The sequence below is a fragment of the Dreissena polymorpha genome, chromosome 3 (assembly GCF_020536995.1).
Source record: "Dreissena polymorpha isolate Duluth1 chromosome 3, UMN_Dpol_1.0, whole genome shotgun sequence".
NCBI lineage: Eukaryota > Metazoa > Mollusca > Bivalvia > Myida > Dreissenidae > Dreissena > Dreissena polymorpha.
The window spans coordinates 5,021,606-5,047,795 of record NC_068357.1 but is presented as its reverse complement, the minus strand read 5'-3'; the positions used below and the strand labels follow the sequence as shown (position 1 = coordinate 5,047,795).

General features: G+C 35.3%; 1 protein-coding gene across 1 annotated transcript in view; it reads left to right on the top strand.

Moving 5' to 3' along the window:
* LOC127872808 (uncharacterized) overlaps window positions 1–26,190 on the top strand; it is a 146,955-nt gene that overhangs the window by 46,648 nt on the left and 74,117 nt on the right. Inside the window, exons 12-15 of the mRNA XM_052416224.1 lie at window positions 125–236; window positions 7,827–7,864; window positions 11,456–11,531; window positions 18,254–18,360. Of these exons, the coding sequence (XP_052272184.1) occupies window positions 125–236; window positions 7,827–7,864; window positions 11,456–11,531; window positions 18,254–18,360 (333 nt within the window). The remainder of the gene's footprint in view (window positions 1–124; window positions 237–7,826; window positions 7,865–11,455; window positions 11,532–18,253; window positions 18,361–26,190) is intronic.

Below are 26,190 nucleotides of genomic sequence, written 5' to 3'. Positions count from 1 at the left end.
CCTTAGGTTGAATGTCAAGGCTGTAACTTAAGATCAAATGTAAAGAAAAAGAAATCAATTGAGACATTATCTATCTTAACCTGAATGATTGAATACCTTTGTGAAAATGGCGGTCTTGTTTCAGCCTGCACATCAGGAGGCTAGATTCCTACGGCATTTGAAAAAGGATAGTGAAGAGGGACATACAAATTTGTTCATTGACTACATTGGTCGATGTTTGGAGCACTACAACTATGGTATGCATGGTTTTCTATTTGTATGCTTCCCTTAATATATAAAGAGGAGCTTGTTGCTGCTTTGTTTGTCCTTCCAGTCCATCTGACGCAGATTAGATTTTCATGAATATGGACTGGAAAGTTATTTAGCAAATTGAAGTGTTCAGCCACAATAATTTTTATAAGAATATTTGAATATGTGTAGCCTTGATATGCATTTTAATGCCCCCGGATCAAATGATCGTGGGTATATTGTTTTTGGCCAGTCTGTCTGTCATTTAATGTGTCTGTCTGTCTGTCATTGTATGTGTGTGTGTCTGTCCCAAAACTTTAACCTTGGTCATAACTTTTGCAATATTGATGATTATATATATATAGCAACTTGATATTTGGCATGCATGTGTATCTCATGGAGCTGCATATTTTGAGTGGTGAACGATCAAGGTCATCCTTCAAGGTCAAAGGTCAAATATATGGCTTCAAAGCGGTGCAGTAGGAGGCATTGTGTTTCACAAACACAGCTCTTGTTTCTTACTAGAAAAAATTAACGAAGGTGTGTTCTGAATAATGGAATCACGTTTACAGATTTTTTTAAACATTTAAACGAAATGAAATAAACAAAACTATACCGTTTAAACATTATCCCTGTGTGTGTTTAAAAAGCATCGGTGCCATCGCATTTCCAAACTGAAAGTAGTTATTTCCGGAAGTTATATTGAGTGCATATCCCATTCACAACAATGACGTAATATTAAAACCAACTGTTCTCGTTGTTGTTGAACCATTTCGTTACAATTTGTCTACTTACATGCCGTAATATTTTGTAACAAAGACCAATTAATAACGAAGCCACATTTCTTCAATAAGAGTCAACCTGTTTTAAAATTTTCAATGTTTTACTTAACAAGATTTACATCAAAACAAGTATCTGTTCATTAAATTGCCTGCATCAAGAATGAACTCACTGGCATGGTTTGCGTACCCTTCGTCCCATAAAGGTTGATTCTCTAGATTTGTGGAGGAACACCAGTTTGTCCACTGATGAGGAGTTTAGGGAAGCCCTAAGCTTAGTAACGGTAGCTCTGGCAATGGAAAACACTCGCTCTGATGGTACGGAAGTTGCTGGCAAACCATTTTTAGCTCATCTATTTTTTGAAAAAAAATTATGAGCTATTGTCATCACCTTGGCGTTGGCGTCGGCGTCCGGTTAAGTTTTTCGTTTAGGTCCACTTTTCTCAGAAAGTATCAATGCTATTGCATTCAAACTTGGTACACTTACTTACTATCATGAGGGGACTGGGCAGGCAAAGTTAGATAACTCTGGCGTGCATTTTGACAGAATTATGTGCCCTTTTTATACTTAAAAAATTGAAAATTTTGGTTAAGTTTTGCGTTTAGTTCCACTTTTCTCAGTAAGTATCAATGCTATTGCATTCAAACTTGGTACACTTACTTACTATCATGAGGGGACTGGGCAGGCAAAGTTAGATAACTCTGGCATGCATTTTGACAGAATTATGTGCCCTTTTTATACTTAGAAAATTGACAATTTTGGTTAAGTTTTGTGTTTAGGTCCATTTTATTCCTTAAGCATCAAAGCTATTGCTTTCATACTTGCAACACTTACTATCATAAGGGGACTGTGCAGGCAAAGTAATGTAACTCTGACTGGCATTTTGACAGAATTATGTGCCCTTTTTATACTTAGAAAATTGAAAATTTGATTAAGTTTTGTGTTTAGGTCCACTTTATTCCTACAGTATCAAAGCTATTGCTTTCATACTTGCAAGAATTATGAACTATCATAAGGGGACCGTGCAGGCAAAGTTATGTAACTCTGACTGGCATTTGGACGGAATTATGGGCCCTTTATACTTAGAAAATTGAAAATTTGGTTAAGATTTATGTTTTGGTCCACTTTACCCCTAAAGTATCATAGATATTGCTTTCATACTTGGAACACTCACAAACTATCATAAGGGTACAGTAAAAGGACAAGTTGCATAACTCTGGTTGTCATTGTTACGGAATTATGGCCCTTTTTTGACTTAGTAACTTTTAATATATGGTTAAATTTTGTGTTTCGATCCACTTTACTTCTTAAGTATCAAGGCTATTGCTTTCAAACTTCAAATACTTACATGCTATCATGAGGTTACTGTACCTGGCAACTTGAATTTTACTTTGACCTTTGAATGACCTTGACTCTCAAGGTCAAATTATTAAATTTTGCTAAAATTGCCATAACTTCTTTATTTATGATTAGATTTGATTGATACTTTGATGAAACTACTCTTACCTGACATACCACAATAGACTCCACCCAAACCATCCCCCGTGCCCTCCCCTGTGACCTCCCCCCCCCCCTCCCCCCCTCCCCCCTCCCCCCCCCCCTATTTTTTTTTAATTTTTTTTTTTTTTTTTTTTTAAGATCATCTCACAAATGACCACCACACCCTCACGCTATACCCCCACCCCACCCCCCCCCACCCCAGCCCCACCCCCAATTTTTTTTTTTTTTTTTTTTTTTTGTTTAAGATCATCTCACAAATTACCATCACACCCTCACACTATACCCCCCCCCTCCCATTTTTTTTAAAACTGTTATATTTGAAATACCGTCCAACCATCGCACCCAAACCCCCCCCCCCCCCACCCAACCCCCCCCCCCCCCCCCCCCCCCCCCCCCCCCCCCCCCCCCCCCCCCCCCTCCCGATTTTTTTTTTTTTTTTTTTTTTTCGCTTTTTTGGAAGATAATGTAATAAATGTCCACAACCCCACACTATACACCCCTCTTCACTCCACTCCTCCCTCCTTTGTGATTGAAAATGAGAGTCCCTTCACCTTTAAAAAGAAAATAGATGAGCGGTCTGCACCCGCAAGGCGGTGCTCTTGTTATGTGGTTTGCCATGGTCCCCGTATTTCCACCTTTGTATGACAACTTGGTTGCACACAAGTTACATTTAACCTTTCCCTTTCCGCCATACTTAAATTTGAGTAAAACAGTTCCAGTACAGAGATTTTTTTTCGTGACCTGTCTCTTATGCCATATCTTTAAAAATGAATGTCGATGAAAAAAGGCAGGAAAATTTCCTGGTGCACATCGTCTGGATGCGCGTCAAATTTTCAAGACATAATAAGCTTTGCAACGTCGTAACGTTAATGAAATAAAATGGATTATGTTGATATTGACTGTTGTTTAAACGTTTACTGTTTTTGTAAACAGTTGTGAGCAAAACACGAACCACGAGCGTTTAAACGTGATATCCTTAGTACTGAACAAGGACATGTATCTCCAAAACTTTTAAAGATTTTTTACAGTTTGCAGATACAGAGCAATTCTTCGTTGGGCCACTTCTTAAATGCTGATCAACTTATCTAATGATGATCATAATTTCTGTAATATAAGGGGCCGCAGTGTATATGAGACACAGGGATGGAAACTCACTTGTTTGCCATGGTTGTCATCCTTAGTTCAAACCTTCTTGTTCATTACAAAAGCATTACATCCAGATAGGAGAAAAAAAAAAGATTCTCATAATCATACGAGTTTTCATTCTCATAATGAAAGTTTCCATTGTCATAATCAAGTTCTCTTTAAGTCCCCGGTCATAGCTATATATATGAGCAGAATTGTAAGAAAACATGTTTTTATTGAGGATGTCACTGAAAATCTGGTTGAAAGCTGTTTTAAACAAATAATGTAGCGATTTTTATTTTGGGAACGAGAACGGTAAAGTACGAAAACGAACTAATTAATATTCATGATTTGACTTTAATTTTAAACATAAACAAACAAAATTGCAGATGCGGGGGAATTTAGCGGAGAGAAGGTAAGAACAAATGCAAATACATCTGTTACAGACAGAAAATGAGTTGCAATGCTACTTTTTTGCTAAATCTATGTATTTATCTTCCATATGCTAATAATGTTTAGCGAAAGCTGAATACAGTTATATAGAGAATAATAGGTTAGTGTTGATTATAGATCAGGTTTATCATGCGAGGCTTAGAAAACAAAAAGCACGAGCCTTGGCGAGTGCTTTTCGTTTTCGTGCCGAGCATGATAAACCTGATCTATAATCAACACTAACCTATTATTCTATTTATCCCACTTTTTATTCAGTAAACTATTTTTATTTAAACAAAATAAGTTTTCATGAGTGTTTGTCGTACTTTGATAATGACTGTAGTGTAACCAAGGTCAGTGTATTACTCCGCGTTCCAAAAATAACCGCTGATCAAATAATCATATTTTTTTTAAATCAGAATATCGTTCTGTAACAAAGTGTCGAGCGTTATTTATTACAATTTTAATAATATTGAATTGCAAATCTTTAAGTTGTATGATATCAATATGACATTAAGTTGTTATATACAAGGAACTACATTTGTTTACAACGTAGCCTAACACCACAAACAATTCACTTTCGATATCAAACTATCGAGTCGATCACGAGGTGCACAATATTTCCTTCTTTGTTATAATATGTGGTTATTTCGTGACAAAATAACAAAGATTACTTGGATTTAAGCTAATTATATACATTAACATTTTGAATGTTGAAAGTGGCACCAAAGAATTGTGAGGCAAAGTTGTTCGAACTAGAGAAAGACATTTGCAAGTGAAGTGACTGGGTGGGGCGAACATCAAGATCAACTTTTTCGACGGTAGACATCGGTTGTCTTGGCTGCATTTCGGCCATAGTTTCAGTGCGTGAAGGTGAACAAGAGGAATCTGTTGGATTGTTACATTTACTGGACTGAGCAAGAATGAACACTTTTGCTGCTGTTCAACAGATATGTTGGAATAATTGGTTATGGACTGGACATTTTTGTGCCCTGTTATGGCCATGGTTTCAGTGGGTGGAATGTTTGCATTTCGAAGTTTTTGGACCAGGAATTTGCGAACTGAGTGGTTCGTTATTCTCTTGTGCTTGAGAAAGCCGGCGTCTTTTGCCATGGCCTTCAGCATCTGACCTAACTTGTTGACACCCAATTGTTGACGCAAGAATCACCGGGATGCAGTGTCATTTGTGCGTATTGCCAGGTAGAAAAGATGCTTTAAAGAAAAATCAGATGGACGCATATCCGAGTACATCTTGTAAATGAACACAGGATTTCTTGGTCCAGACGATTGTTTTCTACGGTCAAAGGGGAGCAACTCGAACTGACTTCTTCAAAGGGGAGCAACAACAACAGAACCTATTTGCATAGTGTTAAATTTACCTAATACTAGGTTTTAATGACAATAAATGACATAAAACTCGTTTTTTTTGCTACTTTCCTTTGTTAAGGTCATTAAGATTGACAAACATTGTAGATTGTTTTTATTATTGATGCACTTGGCAAATACAGGTGACGAGGTGCGTGGGAAAAAGTAGTCCCGGTTCGGCAGTTGATGACGTCATTTCGTGCCATTGATTATAGCCTTGCCGTTGATTATAGATGAAATTTAATCAACGGGGCTTTAATCAACCGATTTCGCTGTAAAAGTGGGATAAAATTCGCATAACTCGCGACTCTGCAATGATTTTCGCCTATTGCATTTATTTATGATCATTTATATATTATTTGATCGATTCAAAACCTATTATGACCTGGTTTTCGATGACAACCTGGATAAAAAATATATTTCAATGAATTTATGTAAAGTTTATTTCTCGCTATACGATTTATATGCAAAACAACGATCTTTTCCGCAAACTGGGGCTTTAACTTGAGAAAAAGTTTTAAATTCTCATAATCAAGTTCTTTAAGCTTGACAAATCACTTTTGGGAGCCTCCAATCAGTCCACTGTCTTATTTACTTGTTTAGCATTTACCCCTTAGATACGTTTTACTGCATTTATATTAACTAAGAAAGTTAAATTTAATTATAGATCTTTCTTACTAGATTCAAATTTTGAAGGCTTCATTTCCAACTCTAAGATACTGTTGAGAAGCAAACAGCATAAAACCTGAACAGACTGCGAGTTACTTGCTGGCTGTTCTGGTTTTATGCTGGTTGCAAAAGCCATTTTCACTTAGCTTCTTTGAAAATAATATTCATTTTGTTTGCATAAAATAATTTTGTCAAATCCCTTTTGATAGCCATACAGTGTATTTTAAAGCCCTTGGAGGAGGGCATTTAGTGATCGCACTGTCCGTCCGTCCATCTGTCTGTCTGTCTGTCTGTCACACTTTCTGTTTAGGTTTTGAAAAATGCTCATAACTTCTATGTTGCTTCAGATGTAACCTTCATATTTGGTATGCATGTGTACATGGACAAGACCTTTCTATAAGCACACAAATTTTGACCCATTTGACCTCGACCTTGAACTTAGGTTCCACGTTTAGGTTTCGAAATCTGCGTATTGGTTTCGAAAAAATGCTCGCAACTTCTATCAAAGCGTTTTTCGGGGGCATATGTCATCCTATGGAGACAGCTCTTGTTTAAAGATTTTTTTCTGTCTCAATAACTCTTCAATACCATTAAATATTTCAGTTTAACTTTATTGATACCTTACATGTAATTGAAACCTGGATACTGTAGAGTACAAATATGTAATCTTTTGATTTTTATGCCCCCTTTCGAAGAAAAGGGGGCATATAGTGATCAGACTGTCCGCCTGTCTGTCTGTCCGTCTTTCCGTCACACTTTGCGTTTAGGTTTCGAAAAATGCTCTTAACTTCTATGTCCCTTGAGATATAACCTTCATATTTGGTATTCATGTGTATATGGACAAGGCCTTTCCATCACACAAAATTTATTACCCCTTGACCTTGAACTTAGGGTCGGGGTTTAGGTTTCGAAATCTGCGTTTAGGTTTCGAAAAATGCTCATAACTTCTATGTTCTTTGAGATATAACCTTCATATTTGGTATGCATGTGTATATGGACAAGGCCTTTCCATATGCTCAAATTGTTTTACACCTGTGACCTTTACCTTGAAGTTAGGGTCCGCGTTTAGGTTTCAAAATCTGCGTTAAGGTTTAGAAAAATGATCATGACTTCTATGTCCCTTGAGATAAAGCCTTCATATTTGATATGCATGTGTATATGGACAAGGCCTTTCCATACGCTTAAAAATGTTGACCCCTGTGACCTTGACCTTGAACTTAGGGTCTGCGTTTAGGTTTCAAAATCTGCGTTTAGGTTTCGAAAAATGCTCACAACTTCTATGTCCCTTGTGATAAAGCCTTCATATTTGGTATGCATGTTTATATGGACAAGGCCTTTCCATACGCACAAAAGTGTGACCCCTGTAACCTTGACCTTGAACTTGGGGTCCGCGTTTAGGTTTCGAAATCTGCGTTTAGGTTTCGAAAAATGCTATAACTTCTATCAAAGCGTTTTTGGGGGGCATATGTCATCCCATGGTGACAGCTCTTGTTAACTATCTTTGTTAATGTTCATTCACAAAGAAACTTTTCATATCATATTTCAGTTTAAATGTCTTATAAATTGATGTTTCATAAGTAATATTGAAAGAATTAAGTACAATGCCATATTTTTTAGCATACCTAAGCACAATGTGCTCATGGTGAGCTTTGTTTTAGGAATGCCTTTATTGTGCTTGTTGCTGCATTTTGTTTGCTTGTTGAGTTGTTATCTGTGTATATTTTCAGGATCGGCTATTCAAATGTTGCCATATTTGAAAGAAGAGGTATGGACCCGGTTTTATTTTTAGTCCCCTACCGGTTTCACCGGAGGGGACTTATGGTTTTGTCTCCGTCCGTCCGTCACACTTTTCTGGATCCTGAGATAACTTTAAAAGTTCTTAGTATTTTTTCATGAAACTTGGAGCATATATAGATGGCAATATGGACATTATGCACGTCATTTCATTTCGTTACTACGTCAAAAATTGTGGTTGCTATGGCAACAAATAGACTAGAAATTCTGTTGAAAATGGTGGTTTTTCTGGATCCTGCGATAACTTTTAAAGTTCTTAATATTTTTTCATGAAATGTAAAACTTAATATTTTTTCATGAAATTTAAAACATGGATAGATGGCAATATGGACATTATGCACGACATTTCATTGCGTTCCGACATAAAAAATTCTGGTTGCTATGGCAACAAATAGACTAGACATACTGCTGAAAATGGTGGTTTTCTGGATCCTGCGATAACTTAAAAGTTCTTAATATTTTTTCATGTAACTTGAAACATAGATAGATGGCAATATGGACATTATGCACGTCATTTCATTTCGTTCTGACGTCAAAAATTCTGGTTGCTATGGCAACAAATAGACTAGAAATACTGCTGAAAATGGTGGTTTTCTGGATCCTGCAATAACTTTTAAAGTTCTTAATATTTTTTCATGAAACTTGAAACATGAATGGATGGCAATATGAACATTATGCACGTCATTTCATTTTGTTCCTAATTAAAAATAATTGTTTACTATGGCAACAAATATATATAAAAAAATCTGGAATTTCTGACAATGGTGGAGCCGGTAGGGGACTTATATTGCTTGACAATAGTCTTGTTGAGGAGTAGATCATATAACGGACAAGTTGTATGTGCAGGATTTACCATTTAGGAAATTTCAATTATGTAATCATAGACTATGGAAAATATCATAAAAGCGGAAAGTGTTGTCCCGGATTAGCATGTGGGGACTGCACAGGCTTATCTGGGACGACACTTTACGCACATGCATTAAACCCCTTTTTCACAGAGCAAGGCCCATTTCTAGCTGTTAACTGACACTCAGTAGTCTGCTTTTTGTTTGTATATGTTTGCAAGTGGTTCAAATTTTCTGTGTTAATGTACCAGCAGATTTGAATTTCTGTGAATATCACATGGTGTTCTCTAAAAAGTATAGGTGTTCACATTATTTCCTGGAAATATCTCATGTTTTTCTGTTAATATCTAAAGATGTTCTGTTAATAGCTTATGATATTCTACGATCAGGTCATGTTTTATCGTGAATATCTCATGATGTTTTGTGTATATTTTATGATATTCTTTGAACCAGTCATGATATTTTATGAACAGTTCATATTGTTCTGTGAATATCACACACTGTTCTGTGAATACCTCATGATCTTCTATGAACCAGTCATGATCTTCTATGAACTGATCATGATGTTCTGTTTATATTTCATGATGTTCTGTGAATATCACACGCTGTTCTGTGAATATCTCATGATTTTCTATGAACCTGTCACAGTGTTTTTCCTCACTTCTTTGGGAATGGTTCCGGTACTCGCCACTTTGGGAAAATTAGCTTTGTTTTCATCCAAATTGGGAAATTTATTAATTATGCTGAAAACTTAAGAAAACGTGCCAATAATAAGTTGCATATAAACATCAAAGTGGTGGATAATTTCCTGCAAAGTCCTGTTTCTATTAACACTCAACGAGTTTAATAAACTTAATACTCTTTTAACTGAAGCCATTCAACGGTCTTAATCGGGGCTCTTGAACCTCATGTTCCAAAGGATAACCTGCCTCTTACTGAACAAGGTTTGCGTTGGTAGTCTAGACAGTTGATGAAATTTAGCTATAAACAACATCTGACCACTATGAATTGGACACAATATTTGATACATAATCCCCAATTTTAAAAGTCAGAATTGTATAAATGCGCAATAGATAATCAGTACCGGTAATTTGTTTGGCAGAGTTCATTTTACACCCAAATTGGTTACAAGCTACTGAACAAGTAGTAAAGTAAACTGTATAAGAGTATTGCTCCATGGCACTGAAGATGCGAACAATTTTGAACCAGTTATGCATGAAAAATCCAGTGTCACTATCTATGGATAGCTTCAGTGGTTCTGTGGTGTTGCTGTACCTATCAAACTAATCAGTCATTACGGTGTACTTTTCCGCGAAAAAATCGTTGCCAGTTACTAAGGAGACTGATGATGGCAACCTGGCATAATCCTCATGGAAATTGTGAAATTTATTCTTCACACTGTCTTAATAACATTTATTTCGCCAAGTTTAACAAATTGTTATTTATTTAACTACCTTAAACTGTTAATGTTTTGTTGCATTATTTTAGACCATAATTAAAGTTGTAATCTGAAACACCCTTATGAATTTTAATCCTACACCATGTTATCAAATTCTAGCTTTAAAATCAACAGTGCACAAGTCATGTATATTTAGTGTTTTCGATTAATTCTTCGTTCCAATACAGTGCGCGAAAAATGTGCTGCTAATAAAAAACGGCATGGAAAACTTGGGTTTATTGATTTTTTTATAAAAGCTAAGTAGCATAGAGACATTTGAACTATTTTATTTTGGGATAAAACTTTTGCTGTTCAATTAAACAAAATTATATCGCAAATGATTTTGAATAGACAATTCCTCAAAACTAATTTCAAATCAAACATGCTGTATCTTTATCATTATGGTTTTTAGATGATTCATTATTGAATCAGTATACTTTAGACATTACTCAGTAAACAGAAAATCCGGATACAACTGGATTAAGTGTTGGTTGTTGTGAAAACACACTTAGCAGGTACATGTATACTGACCTTTTGTGTAGACTGTGATGTTTTGACAAAAGTGATTAAAATGTGCATATGCAACTTGTCAACAAGTTTTTTTTGTGAATTGGGAATTTATTATTTTGACATGAAAAATTGTCTCATTGGATATGGTGCCGTTATATGGTACCAACTTTATATAGAGGAAAAACACTGAGTCATGAGGTTCTTTGAATATCTCATGATGTTCTGTGAATATCTAATGATGTTCTGTGTATATTATATGATATTCTATAAACCGGTCTGAAGTTATGTGAATATCTCTTGATGTTCTGTGAATATTTCATGATTTTCTCTGAACCAGTCATGATATTCTATGAACCGTTCAAGTTCTTGTGAATGTCACACACTGTTCTGTGAATATCTCAGATCTTCTATGAACCAGTCATGATATTTTATGAACTGGTCATGATGTTCTGTGAATATCTTTGCTCTGTGAGTATCTCATGATGTTCTGTAAATATATCATGATGTTCTGTGAATACCTCATGATATTCTATGAATTGGTCATGATGTTCTGTGAATATCTTGTGATGTTTTGTGAATATTTCATGATGTTCTGTTAATATCTAATGATATTCTATGAACCATTCATGATGTTCTATTTTGGAATATCACATGGTGTTCTGTGAATATCTCATGATGTTCTGTGAAATATCACACAATGTTCTGTGAATACCAGATGATGTTCAGTCCATGATAATGTTGTCTAGTAGTTACCTATTTCTGATTGTAGCATGAAAAGCTGCCTCACATGGGTTTCTACCCGTTAGTTATCTACTTCAAAGATCATGCTGCTAACTATGCAGAAGGTAAGCTGACAAAAAAATGCGCTGGCTAAGAAAGGGGTAATATGCGCAAAGCTCTTGGGATCATTTTTACAAAGGTCATGGCGAGGAGCGATTGCCCATTTCGTTTTTTTCTTTGAATATTTGTCATATATCCTTGAAGTATGGCTCAAAAATGCATCCTAGGAAAATGTTCTATACATTCTGTTCGGCTCATATTCCTCCCCAAATTCCTAGGCTTAAAAATGAAAAACAGATTTACACGTAAGTAAGATTGCTTGTTTGTGTTAAAAATTGATGGTGTACATTTTCATTAATAAATTGAAACATTTTTATGCCCCCAGATTGTATGATCAGGGGTATATTGTTTTTGGCCTGTCTGTCATTCTGTCCCAAAACTTTAACCTTGGTCATAAGTTTTGCAATATTGAAGATAGCAACTTGATATTTGGTATGCTTGTGTGTCTCATGGAGCTGCGCATTTTGAGTGGTGAAAGGTCAAGGTGATCCTTCAAGGTCAAATATCAAAAATATGGCTTCAAAGCGGTGCAGTAGGGGGCATTGTGTTTCTGACAAACACATCTCTTGGTCTTCGAAATAATGCCATTAAAAGAGTATATACATATTTATTGATTAATTTATATTTATTCATATATATTTTTATGTATGTGTGTTGATTTTTTGTTCTTAACTGGAATATAAATAAATATATGTGGCTGGGAACTCGATTTTGACTATTCTGGTCAATAAATGACGTTTGCAGTTAAGCATATATTATGAAAGTGCTACAACTTAGTAATCAAAGTCTGAAATTTGAGCATCCAATTCCTAAAAATGACGAAGTTATGCTATTTTTTGTGTATCATATCACTAACGCCCAATCACGCTGTTTTTGTATGAAATGACGTTTCAAGTCAATGAGTATCATTACATGTTATGCTGATCAGTTTGTGTTGATTCTAACTCTATTGTTCGCGTTTGTTGAGCATAATTGATAACAAAGTACAGAATTAATTGCAGTATTATAAACCATTAAAAACTCATAGTTGCCATGGAAACAAAAGTGTTTGTTTTTTTCATATTTATTACCCTTAAAAAAAAATCAGACAACAATTAACAGCAAAGTCAACAAATTAAGTTCTGGACAGATATGGAACATTGTTAATATATTCATAATATTAAAAATGTTTTCACATTTTCTGGAAATAGGTTTGTATTCAGAAATTGAACATTTTGTACAGTTTCAAACTTGACACAAAAAAGAATAACTGCTCATGATACAATTTGTGTTATGCATCTATAATGACATACATATATATATTTTTTGCACTTTTCTTTTGTTTTTTGTTTAACGATAGATCAAATTGATGATACAACATTAATTAATTTAACAGTTGCTATGAAAACAGTAAATTGTCAATTGCATATACATGCTATTTGTTTTCAGCAATGTATTTATAGTTAATATATTATCAAACTTAGCATAAGTGAAGATAGAAAACAAAATGCACTTATTGCATTAAGGGCTCAAAAACATGTTTTTCAACTAAAACTAATTTAAAGCAATTAAAGCACTACATATTTAATGCACACGTCACCATTGTTTGAACTTATCACAACAAAATGTGTGTTTATAACAAAAAAATATACACATAACATGAACACATACATTTACATCACATATCTTGATGTTAATATGACCTACAACCTGGTGATATTTTTAGAACACAAACTAGGCATGTAATACAGTGTATTTACTCTTATGTAAAGAATATTTTATAGTGAATATCACTATGAGAGAGTTAATTATCATTAATCACAAAATAGAGTTAAAGTATTAAAGAACACAAATTAGGCATGCAATACAGCGTATTTACTCTTATGTAAAGAATATTTTATAGTGAATATCACTATAAGAGAGTTAATTATCATTAATCACAAAATAGAGTTAAAGTATTAAAGAACACAAACTAGGCATGTAATACAGTGTATTTACTCTTATGTAAAGAATATTTTATAGTGAATATCACTATGAGAGAGTTAATTATCATTAATCACAAAATAGAGTTAAAGTATTAAAGAACACAAACTAGGCATGTAATACAGTGTATTTACTCTTATGTAAAGAATATTTTATAGTGAATATCACTATGAAAGAGTTAATTATCATTAATCACAAAATAGAGTTAAAGTATTAAAGAACACAAACTAGGCATGCAATACAGTGTATTTACTCTTATGTAAAGAATATTTTATAGTGAATATCACTATGAGAGAGTTAATTATCATTAATCACAAAATAGAGTTAAAGTATTAAAGAACACAAACTAGGCATGCAATACAGTGTATTTACTCTTATGTAAAGAATATTTTATAGTGAATATCACTATGAGAGAGTTAATTATCATTAATCACAAAATAGAGTTAAAGTATTAAAGAACACAAACTAGGCATGTAATACAGTGTATTTACTCTTATGTAAAGAATATTTTATAGTGAATATCACTATGAGAGAGTTAATTATCATTAATCATAAAACAGGGTTCCCTCTGGGCTTTAAAAAGTTGTCGCCACTTACTTTCGCCAAATTAAAAAAGTTGTCGCCACACTGGGGCAATGAAGATCATATTATTATAATACAAACAAAAACTGATCATTTTACAGTATGTTAAATGAATTAATTTAATAACAGTTTTATTTGTAATAACAACACATTTAACAGTGTACATTTAATAAAGGCACATGCAATCAGTTGTAAGTCTTGTTGATTGACACCTTCTTAGCATCCTGAATATGTTGCGACAGTTTGGGTGCTTCAGCAGCTTTTTGGTAATCTGAAAATACAAAAAGGGAAATATAGTATTAATATAATACTAATAATACTCAATTAATGTGAAGTATATAAATAATATTAATGTGTGCTAGCATATGACCTTCTACATAGAGCCCATAACACAACAGTCAAATAAAATCAGCATTTGTGTATATCAAATGTCAAATTGATTTTCATGTGCTTAACTATGTCTATTTATCTTTTTTCAAACAGTACATCTGGAAGTGAATGAATTGATATAAAGAGTTCACACAGCATATATTGTGTATTGGAAATCATATTGAAGGAAAGGAAATTTCTTGGGTTTTTGTTTGTTAGCTGGTGAATGTTAGCAGGGGACCGTTTGCATTTTTGAATGAGTCTCAACATTATCAGAATCTTATTTTCACTTTCTAAAAGTCGTTATACACTCTGAACTTGCCATTTTGACGAGTAAGACAGAAATATCATGTCACTTTTTAATAGAACCAATACATGTAAAATGTTTAATTATTTTCTATAATTACACCGATTTTTTCTAAAAACAATCGATACTAACCTTTTTGATTGTCATGGTTGTCAACGTAACGGTCTTGAATCAGCTACAAACACTGTGACAAACACATCACATTTAAGCGCAATGTCGGTATATTTCAATGTTGCCTTATCTATGAAGCAATAAAACTGCCAACCAATTAAGATAACTTGTAACAACACCCCAGATAATCGCAATTATCACCATTGCATGCCACTTTGCGACAGTCGCATGCTCCATTGATTTCAGCAGTGTTGCTTACATCACGGAAATCGATTGCATAACGACTGCCGTAAAGCGGCTGGTAAACAGAGCGTCTTATGTCATTTGAAAAAAATATAGCAGGAAAAATGAGGATTTTCAAAAAATCGCCATTTGCGAATTTTAGTTGCCAGAAAATTTATTTTGTTGCCAATGGCGATCGACAGCGGGACCCCTGATAAAATAAATTTAATGTATTTGACTTAGTGTGCAGAAAAAACAAAAATTGTATACAATATACATAATATTCCAAAATGATTAACATACTGTAGGGTGCTTACTTATAGATAGTTTCTTATGGATTACAAAGTGCTTACTTATAGATGTTTTCTTATGGATTACAAAGTGCTTACTTATAGATGTTTTCTTATGGATTACAAAGTGATAAAAAAACATCAAAAGATACGCATAGTTGATTTTATGTACTACAAAATCTTGCATATCAATAAAAATGTATTTGTGTTATTCCTTGATAAAAATTATCTGTTATGTCTGGAATAAAACACAACACACTGTAAACACAATATATAGTCCATCTTATCATCCACACAATGTCCAAATTGACAGAAAGATGTAAACTTGGTAAGCTGAGGTTGCACCAGAATTAGAAAACTTCATATTTGTAGATCTGCAATTATAAAAAATATAAAAATGACTTGATTCCTTATGAGCAACCTTCTACAAACATGTAAAAATACATCACACAATGGAGGCCATCTACTTGTCCACACTTTATTGCAATTACAATCAATATGATATAGTTATTACAATCTTTTTCTCTATTTATATTTTTCTTTTTAAACTTGATTTGTTTGAAAAAAAAAAAATTATTCATCAATTTATATTTCCAATTAAAATATTCTTGCTTCGTTCAAAATTCACTTTGAACCCTCCAGATATGCACATAGTACAGAGCATAGTAAATGTTCTAAATTAAAATTAAAACATTAAAACATGAATATATAGTATAATGCTTTTATTTACTTGATCATACATGTATTAAATACATGTATTTTATTAGCTATGTAATTAATATAATTATGTATGTAATAATTAATTATACTATTAATTGTTGTCACCATAGTATTGAAAACAAGGATTAACTAAGCTGGTTACATGCTTATCTCTTCCTTGGATTTACTGCTTCATCAAGAGCATAAACTGTTGTCCATCCTGGAACATAATACATTTTTCTTTAAATACATAATTCTGTGTTTTTAACAAAACATCCTCAAAACTTAGCATAGGATAATCTTTTTTACAGGATGCTAAACACATATATGGTTAAAATGCTGGGTGCAAGTCATATGATACCTGATAATAATGAGCACTTGTTTTGGTGTTGGCACTTTTCGGTTTGCTCGATCTGTATTTTTAGCTGAAACACATGACCAATAAGATGCATCTTAAGAAAACAATTAATATATTTTCTATTTCATAATGAGCACAACCATTAATATGGACATCCACAATTTAAAATTCTGACAAGAATAGAAACATTACAACTTATACTCAGAAACATCATGAAAGAGAATAAATCACTTTGCTGAAACTTAAATTGTGTTGTCACTACGAATGGCAATGTTATTGCTTACATGTCATCCATGGATTTTTGAAAGTTGCAAAAGATATTTTATAATACAACCCTATTCTATTCACAGTGTGTCTGCTGTCAACTGATCAACTGTTAAACAATCGATCGTTACTTACATTAAGTGAAAATCGAATGGAAAGAAGAATACATGCACAAAGCATTCTCAGCGAAATGTAATTACTGTCATTACAGGAAAGTTAAACAACCAAAGATCAAATTAGAAGTTTGTTACATTTTGACAACTTTGCCCAGTTTCGGGTAAAACAGAGAAAGAAATATCGTCTTAAACCTTCATTTTGACAGCCAAAACGACTCATACAGACACAGTGATTATTTTTAACCAGGTTTTCCGAAGGAAAAAACTGGTTATTAGATTGGCGAATGCTGGCGGGCTGGCTGGCTGGCTGGCGGGCTGGCGGAATAAGCTTGTCCGGGCCATAACTATGTTGTTCATTGTCAGATTTTAAAATCATTTGGCACATTTGTTCACCATCATTGGACGGTGTGTCGCGCGAAATAATTACGTCGATATCTCCAAGGTCAAGGTCACACTTTGAGTTCAAAGGTCAAAAATGGCCATAAATGAGCTTGTCCGAGCCATAACTATGTCGTTCATCGTCAGATTTTAAAATCATTTGGCACATTTGTTCACCATCATTTGAAGGTGTGTCGCGCGAAATAATTACGTCGATATCTCCAAGGTCAAGGTCACACTTTGAGTTCAAAGGTCAAAAATGGCCATAAATGAGCTTGTCCTGGCCATAACTATGTCATTCATTGTGAGATTTTAAAATCATTTGGCACATTTGTTCACCATCATGGGACGGTGTGTCCCACGAAAGAATCACGTCAATATCTCCAATGTCAAGGTCGCCACGACTAAAAATAGATTTAAAAAAAAAAAAAACTTACAAAGGGGGTTAATTTTTTTTGTTCATTTCAAAAGTTCAGTTTGAGTTTTCTCCCTTTATCAGATTTTTTTTTCACAATGAAAACCTGGTTTTGTGACAATTTTGTCCCTTGTAATCTATTTATTTTACATTAAATTCAATCCACACGTACAGACAAACTTTTATATTTGTTGAAAAAAACAACAGAAAAACATACTGTGACAAAACGCAGGAATTTTATCCGAAAATTAGCAATTGCCAAAACCAATTTCAAATCTGCCCTACTGTATTCATGGTTATATAAACTGAGGTTAATTAAAACCGTAAAAAAAATCAAAAGAAAAACAGTAAATCTTAATTCCCCGCAATCAACAATATTTCTGTAGGTTCTACTTGAAAATAAAACTATTGTTAATTGCTAAAAAATTGGTTGACAAAGTACGCGAAACGGTAGTCTCAACTTTAAGTCAGCGTCAGCACGGGAATAGTCAAAATCGCGTTCCCAGCCACATATATATTTATTTATTTACATGTATGTGTGTTGATTTGTGTGTTGTCTTATTTGAAAAAATAGTTTGTTGAATAGAGAGGGCTGTGTTATATCAATGCTGACTTTTCTGACATTCATACCTTCTCCTCTCTCCCTCCCCCCAGAACTGAAGAAAAAAGTGCTGCCCCACATGCCTGTATCTATGGAGATGGTGTTCTTGCTGCAGGCGTTTTGGCCCTCAGAGGGTGGTAGTCTGTTGGAGGCACTAGAGGTCAGGCTGGTGTCATGCCCATTTGAAACCCTTTTTGGGGACCAAAATTTGGCCCATAGCAGTTTTCTTTTGAGCTATATTTAATTAAAACCATAATTATTTATTTATTGTTGACCAAAGAAAATCAGTATCTAACGAACCCAATTGAACAAGTTAAATAAAGTGGATTAAAAAACAATTTATGTATGTTTACATGTAGTTTACATAATAAATTAATATAATGTAATATAATCATTAAGGGTATCACATTTACAGATTTTGCTTAACATCTAAACAAAATGAAATAAACGAAACGTTACCGTTTAACCGGTATCCCTATGTCCATTTTAAAAGCATCAGTACCATCGCATTTCCAAACTGAAAGTAGTAATTATACCCCCACAAACCAAGTTTAGGGGGGTATATAGGAGTGAACTTGTCTGTTGGTCGGTCTGTCTGTCGGTCGGTTGTAAGTGTCCGCTCTCTAATTCAAGTAGTTTTCATCCAATCTTCACCAAACTTGGTCAGAAGTTGTATCTACATGATGTCAAGGCCAAGTTTGAACATGGGCCTTGCCGGGTCAAAAACCATGTCACGGGTTCACTTAGTGCGTTTTAAACATTCAGCATGTTGTCCGCTCTCTAATTCAAGTAGTTTTCATCCGATCTTCACCAAACTTGATCAGAAGTTGTATCTACATGATGTCTAGGCCAAGTTTTAACATGGGCCTTGCCGGGTCAAAAACTAGGTCACGGGGTCACTTAGTGCGTTTTAAACATTCAGCATGTTGTCCACTCTCTAATTCAAGTAGTTTTCATCCGATCTTCACCAAACTTGGTCAGAAGTTGTATCTACATGATGTCTAGGCCAAGTTCGAACATGGGCCTTGCCGGGTCAAAAACTAGATCACGGGGTCACCTAGTGCGTTATAAACATTCAGCATGTTGTCCGTTCCAATTCAAGTAGTTTTCATCTGATCTTCACCAAACTTGGTCAGAAGTTGTATTTAGATGATCTTAAGGCCAAGTTGGAACATGGGCTTTGCCGGGTTAAAAACTAGGTCACGGGGTCACTTAGTGCGTTTTAAACATTCAGCATGTTGTCCACTCTCTAATTCAAGTAGTTTTCATCCGATCTTCACCAAACTTGGTCAGAAGTTGTATCTACATGATGTCTAGGCCAAGTTCGAACATGGGCCTTGCCAGATCAAAAACTAGGTCACGGGGTCACTTAGTACGTTTAACACATTGAGCATGGTGTCCGCTCTCTATTTCAAGTAGTTTAAATCGGATCTTCACCACACTTGGTCAGAAGTTGTAACTAGATGATGTGTAGCTCAAGTTTGAACATGGGCCATGCCGGGTCAAAAACTAGGTCACGGGGTCACTTAGCGTGTTTTAAACCTCACCATGTTGTCCGCTCTCTAATTCAAGTAGTTTTTATTCAATCTTCACCAAAATTGGTCAGAAGTTGAATCTTGATCATGTCTAGGGCAAGTTTGAATATGGGTCATGCCGGGTCAAAAACAAGGTCATGGGGTCACTTAGTGCGTTTTAAACATCACAATGTTGTCCGCTCTCTAATTCAAGTAGTTTTCATCCAATCTTCACCAAACTTAGTTGGAAGTTGTATCTAGATGATGTCTAGCTCAAGTTTCAATATGGGTCATGCCGGGTCACAAACTAGGTAACGGGGTATCTTAGTGTGTTTTAAACCTCACCATGTTGTCTGCTCTCTAATTCAAGTAGTTTTCATCCAATCTTCACCATACTTGGTCAGAAGTTGTATCTACATGATGTCAAGGCCAAGTTTGAACATGGGCCTTGCCGGGTCAAAAACCATGTCACGGGTTCACTTAGTGCGTTTTAAACATTCAGCATGTTGTCCGCTCTCTAATTCAAGTAGTTTTCATCCGATCTTCACCAAACTTGATCAGAAGTTGTATCTACATGATGTCAAGGCCAAGTTTGAACATGGGCCTTGCCGGGTCAAAAACCAGGTCACGGGTTCACTTAGTGCGGTTTAAACATTCAGCATGTTGTCCGCTCTCTAATTCAAGTAGTTTTTATCCGATCTTCACCAAACTTGATCAGAAGTTGTATCTACATGATGTCTAGGCCAAGTTTGAACATGGGCCTTGCCGGGTCAAAAACTAGGTCACCGGGTCACTTAGTGCGTTTTAAATAGGGATGGCATCGAATACCAATAGCGGTATTTGAATGTTCGCAAATTCATTCAATCGAATATTCGAATATTCGCATAAAACGGCTGGATTGATTTTACCTTGTTATGTGTTAATTTCCATTGGTTTGTAAGTTATATCTGTTTGCTAAATACGAGTCTGTTTATTAACGTTGCTATCGAATAATTGTATCGCTGTCGATACTGCGATCGGGCACAAATAGAATGAAAAACATCGTGTCATAGAATTTTATTTTTTAATGATTCCACAGATTTGAAGCAGACCGCGCATATGTAAAACTAAGTTTACACACATTACACGTTGCGGTCTTCTTATCCACAGACCGTGTTAAGTATTCCATACTGCAGATGGCATTTTCAGATTTGAATTATGATTCCTTGATGATTGTTTAATTTATATTATCTGTTACTTTTGAGTAATTCACATATTTAAATGTCTGTTCAAACTGTGATCACAAAAACTAAATTATTATTCGCAAGTAAATTGAAGCCCTTAATTGGTACCTAATTGACAAACAACAGTTCGGGCCCTTTCTTATAATAAGTATATTGTATTGTGCGATTTGAGTTATTCACACATTTTAATGGCTGTACATACTGTGATCACAAAACTTAATTATAATTATTATTCGCCAGTCAATTGAAACCGTTAATTGGCACCCCACTGGCAAACAATAGTTGGGGCCTTTCTTAGAGCGTGTATATTGCATTGCGCAATCAAAACTGATACGGGCCGCGTTATCAGTTTTACACGAAGAACGTCACGTCAAACATGTTACTCCCAAGTGATTTCAGTCGCTTTTTAGTAAGCGGTTCGCAGGTCATTAAATATTGGTGAAATTACTTTTGGAAAAAAATGCGAATATGCGAATATCATTTTTATTATTCGAATGCTGACCATTCAATCGAATATTCGATTATTCGAATAATTTTGCCATCCCTAGTTTTAAACATTCAGCATGTTGTCCACTCTCTAATTCAAGTAGTTTTCATCCGATCTTCACCAAACTTGGTCAGAAGTTGTATCTACATGATGTCTAGGCCAAGTTTGAACATGGGCCTTGCCGGGTCAAAAACTAGATCACGGGGTCTCTTAGTGCGTTTTAAACATTCAGCATGTTGTCCGTTCCAATTCAAGTAGTTTTCATCTGATCTTCACCAAACTTGGTCAGAAGTTGTATCTAGATGATCTTAAGGCCAAGTTGGAACATGGGCTTTGCCGGGTAAAAAACTAGGTCACGGGGTCACTTAGTGCGTTTTAAACATTCAGCATGTTGTCCACTCTCTAATTCAAGTAGTTTTCATCCGATCTTCACCAAACTTGGTCAGAAGTTGTATCTACATGATGTCTAGGCCAAGTTCGAACATGGGCCTTGCCAGATCAAAAACTAGGTCACGGGGTCACTTAGTACGTTTAACACATTGAGCATGGTGTCCGCTCTCTATTTCAAGTAGTTTAAATCGGATCTTCACCACACTTGGTCAGAAGTTGTAACTAGATGATGTGTAGCTCAAGTTTGAACATGGGCCATGCCGGGTCAAAAACTAGGTCACGGGGTCACTTAGCGTGTTTTAAACCTCACCATGTTGTTCGCTCTCTAATTCAAGTAGTTTTTATCCAATCTTCACCAAAATTGGTCAGAAGTTGAATCTTGATCATGTCTAGGGCAAGTTTGAATATGGGTCATGCCGGGTCAAAAACAAGGTCATGGGGTCACTTAGTGCGTTTTAAACATCACAATGTTGTCCGCTCTCTAATTCAAGTAGTTTTCATCCAATCTTCACCAAACTTAGTCGGAAGTTGTATCTAGATGATGTCTAGCTCAAGTTTGAATATGGGTCATGCCGGGTCACAAACTAGGTAACGGGGTATCTTAGTGTGTTTTAAACCTCACCATGTTGTCTGCTCTCTAATTCAAGTAGTTTTCATCCAATCTTCACCAAACTTGGTCAGAAGTTGTATCTACATGATGTCAAGGCCAAGTTTGAACATGGGCCTTGCCGGGTCAAAAACCAGGTCACGGGTTCACTTAGTGCGGTTTAAACATTCAGCATGTTGTCCGCTCTCTAATTCAAGTAGTTTTCATCCGATCTTCACCAAACTTGATCAGAAGTTGTATCTACATGATGTCTAGGCCAAGTTTGAACATGGGCCTTGCCGGGTCAAAAACTAGGTCACGGGGTCACTTAGTGCGTTTTAAACATTCAGCAAGTTGTCCACTCTCTAATTCAAGTAGTTTTCATCCGATCTTCACCAAACTTGGTCAGAAGTTGTATCTACATGATGTCTAGGCCAAGTTCGAACATGGGCCTTGCCGGGTCAAAAACTAGATCACGGGGTCTCTTAGTGCGTTTTAAACATTCAGCATGTTGTCCGTTCCAATTCAAGTAGTTTTCATCTGATCTTCACCAAACTTGGTCAGAAGTTGTATCTAGATGATCTTAAGGCCAAGTTGGAACATGGGCTTTGCCGGGTAAAAAACTAGGTCACGGGGTCACTTAGTGCGTTTTAAACATTCAGCATGTTGTCCACTCTCTAATTCAAGTAGTTTTCATCCGATCTTCACCAAACTTGGTCAGAAGTTGTATGGAGATGATCTTAAGGCCAAGTTAGAACATAGGCCTTTCTGGGTCAAAAACCAGGTCAATGGGTCACTTAGTGCGTTTTAAAAATTGAGCATGGTGTCCGCTGTTTTTTGTGAAGACGACATGCAAAATATTGTGTCAATGCGGCATGTGGGGGTATTCGTCACCTCTGTGACAAAGCTCTAGTTATTTCTGGAAATTTTATTCAGCGCATTTCCATTTACAACAATGACGTAATATTAAAACCAACTGTTCTTGCTGTTGTCGAACCATTGGGTTACGTTTTTTCTACTTACACGCCGTAATATTTTGTAACAAAGACAAATTAATATCGAAATCACATTTCTTCAATAAGAGTGAACCAGTTTTAAAATGTTCAATGTTTTACTTTACAAGTTGTACATCAAAACGAGTATCTGTTCATTAAATTGGCTGCATCAGGAATTAACTCACTGGCGTCGTTTGCTTATCCGTCACTATCATCTGCGAACGTTTAAGTTGCATCAAGTTGCACTGACTTGTTAACCTTTTTTATGTGATTTGCTATGGTCTCCGTACTTCGTGCCGACGAGTATCAAATGTTCAAGACGATTCGGGGCATGCTCATGCAACAAATTGAGGGAAAACTCTCTCGAGCACTTCGTGCCAACGCGCGTTAAATATTCAAGACGTCTAGTCCGTACATGGTGTATTGTTATGTTTACTGTATTGTGAAAAAGGGAAATCTGGCGCACATGATACAAATACGAGTCTATTTCAGCAGCTGTTAATAAGCTTTGCACTGTCTTAACATAATGAACTAAAGTGGATTCTGTTGATATTGACTGTCGTTGAAACATTTACTGTTTTTAAAAACGTTTTTGAGCAAAACACGAAACAGGACTTTTTAAACAGTTGAACGTGATACCCTTAATAATCATATTAAATATATAATAGAGGATATTTGTTTGCTTTTGGGGTAATACCATCAAATATCTTTCTCTTTAAAGGGAGAAAATTAGTATTTTTTCGAGCACTTGCACAACTGAAAATGTATAATTCTTTCATCTAAAAGCATGCAGATTTTATCAGCAAAGTGAATTACTTCCATCCAAACAGGTTTCTATCTAGACTAGTATATGGTGGGCAAAAAACTGTATTACACCAGTGCTTATAGTATTAGTCCAGTCAGGGAAAGGTTTGACCTAGACAAAATTGCAAAAGAATTTATTTTTGCATCATGCGACAGAGGATGAAATAGTGTATATCCAAAAAAAGACCCACTGTTTGCTTTTGCCGTTTTCATTATAATAAACTTTGAAATTTCCAAAATGAAGAAATTGGACGTGTCCCTGACATGCTTCCATACATACAAGATCAGCAGGAAAGTCACGTCAAAACAGGATGACGTCACAAATAATACATGATTGCGTGTGTTTATCTTAGTAGATATGACCAGATTAATACTTGCATTCGGCTTTTAGTTCAACATATCTTCAGGTATATAACAGTATTTTATATTAAGATAGAACACGTTGATCATTAATGCAAAGAATTTATGTATAACAATTATTATAACGGTTTCTCGAATATTTAATCTCGAACCACTCTGCCTTCAATTTTTAAGGCAAATTAAGATTTCTGCGAGGCGATTCTGTTTTTGTCTGTAAAACAATGTTTTTACGGCTCTTTTCAAAAACCCGTTTGGAAAACAAACAGTTTTTTAAGCGGCGAGTAAGCGCTTGACCAAAACAAATAAAATATGTCAAATATTGCAAGAGTACTTTGTAAAAAAAAGTATGGAAGCCAATAACAGCCATAAGGAAATTAGTTTCCACTATTTTAGGGAAAACATTAAAAGGTCACATTTAAATGTTTTGGTGTGTGTGTGATTTCTTTATAATCTTTTGTTTCGTGTTGTACAGGAATCCAGTCCTATAAAATTCCATGAGATGTAAGGACAGTTAGAAAGTGGATGATGAACAGATCGAAGGAATGATGGAAATACTGATAACTCGGATGGAACTTGCTACGTTAAAGATGGAGGCCGCCCGCCCGCCCAAGGTCACTCATTCATTGACTTCCTTGGATGCAAGGGTCTTCATTTGGAGACATATGTCTGATGTACTACGACTATCTGTACCGAAATTATAAAGGCGATATCACTGTTGTATTTGATGGATATAAAAAAGGACCCACCATCAAGGATATTACCCATCTACGCCGGACAGAGGGGAAACTCGGAAAAGCTGTGAAGTTTTGATTGGAAACTCTGCTTAGAGAGAAGAAAGAAGATGTTTTTAATAATCCAGTAAACAAACAAAACTTTTTCACGCTTGGTGAATGTCTGGTGCAAATGATGATGCTGATTGTTTAATGGTAGATACTGCCATTGAAAATGTTATTGTAGTTGGTGAGGGTACAGATTTATTGGTATTACATCTTGATAAATTTATTACACAGTTATTTAACATAATTTTCAAATCAGATGTGCGTAGACTGTCTGCTAAACAGGGCTTTTTACCCTTATATAACAGGGGCCGAAATTCGGCCCACTTGAAAATAAGGTATTTTTTTTCAAAATTTATAGCGGAATTTCCCAAATTGTAAAACAAACAAAAAACAAAAATTCTTAGACATATTGGGCATCTCTCAAATTGAAAGCAATGAGCTCTAATATGATTAAGAATGCACCACAATGTGTCTTTTAATACGTCTGCGCAATGAAAAAGACCCTGTTTCAAATACTTTTAAAAACACGGCCTTCCCAAAATGAGCAGTTATTGCGCACGAAATTCCCAATTTGAAAGGCTAGGGCCTCTTCCCAATTTCCTGATAAAAAGCCCTGTAAAAAAGAGAAGATATATAGAATATTTGCAAAGCATGTGCGCAATGCGGAAATTCGTTGTAAGAAAGTCTTCCATTGCTACTGTGTCAAAAAACACGTCGATAATCTGACATCGATTTTCACCGATCATCGAGAAAATGCGGATTCGATTTCCGTGGAGAATATAGTCGGTCCGGCAATAATTAAAAACAGCCTAAAAACAGCCTAAGATATTGGTGTAACAATTACAATACCTT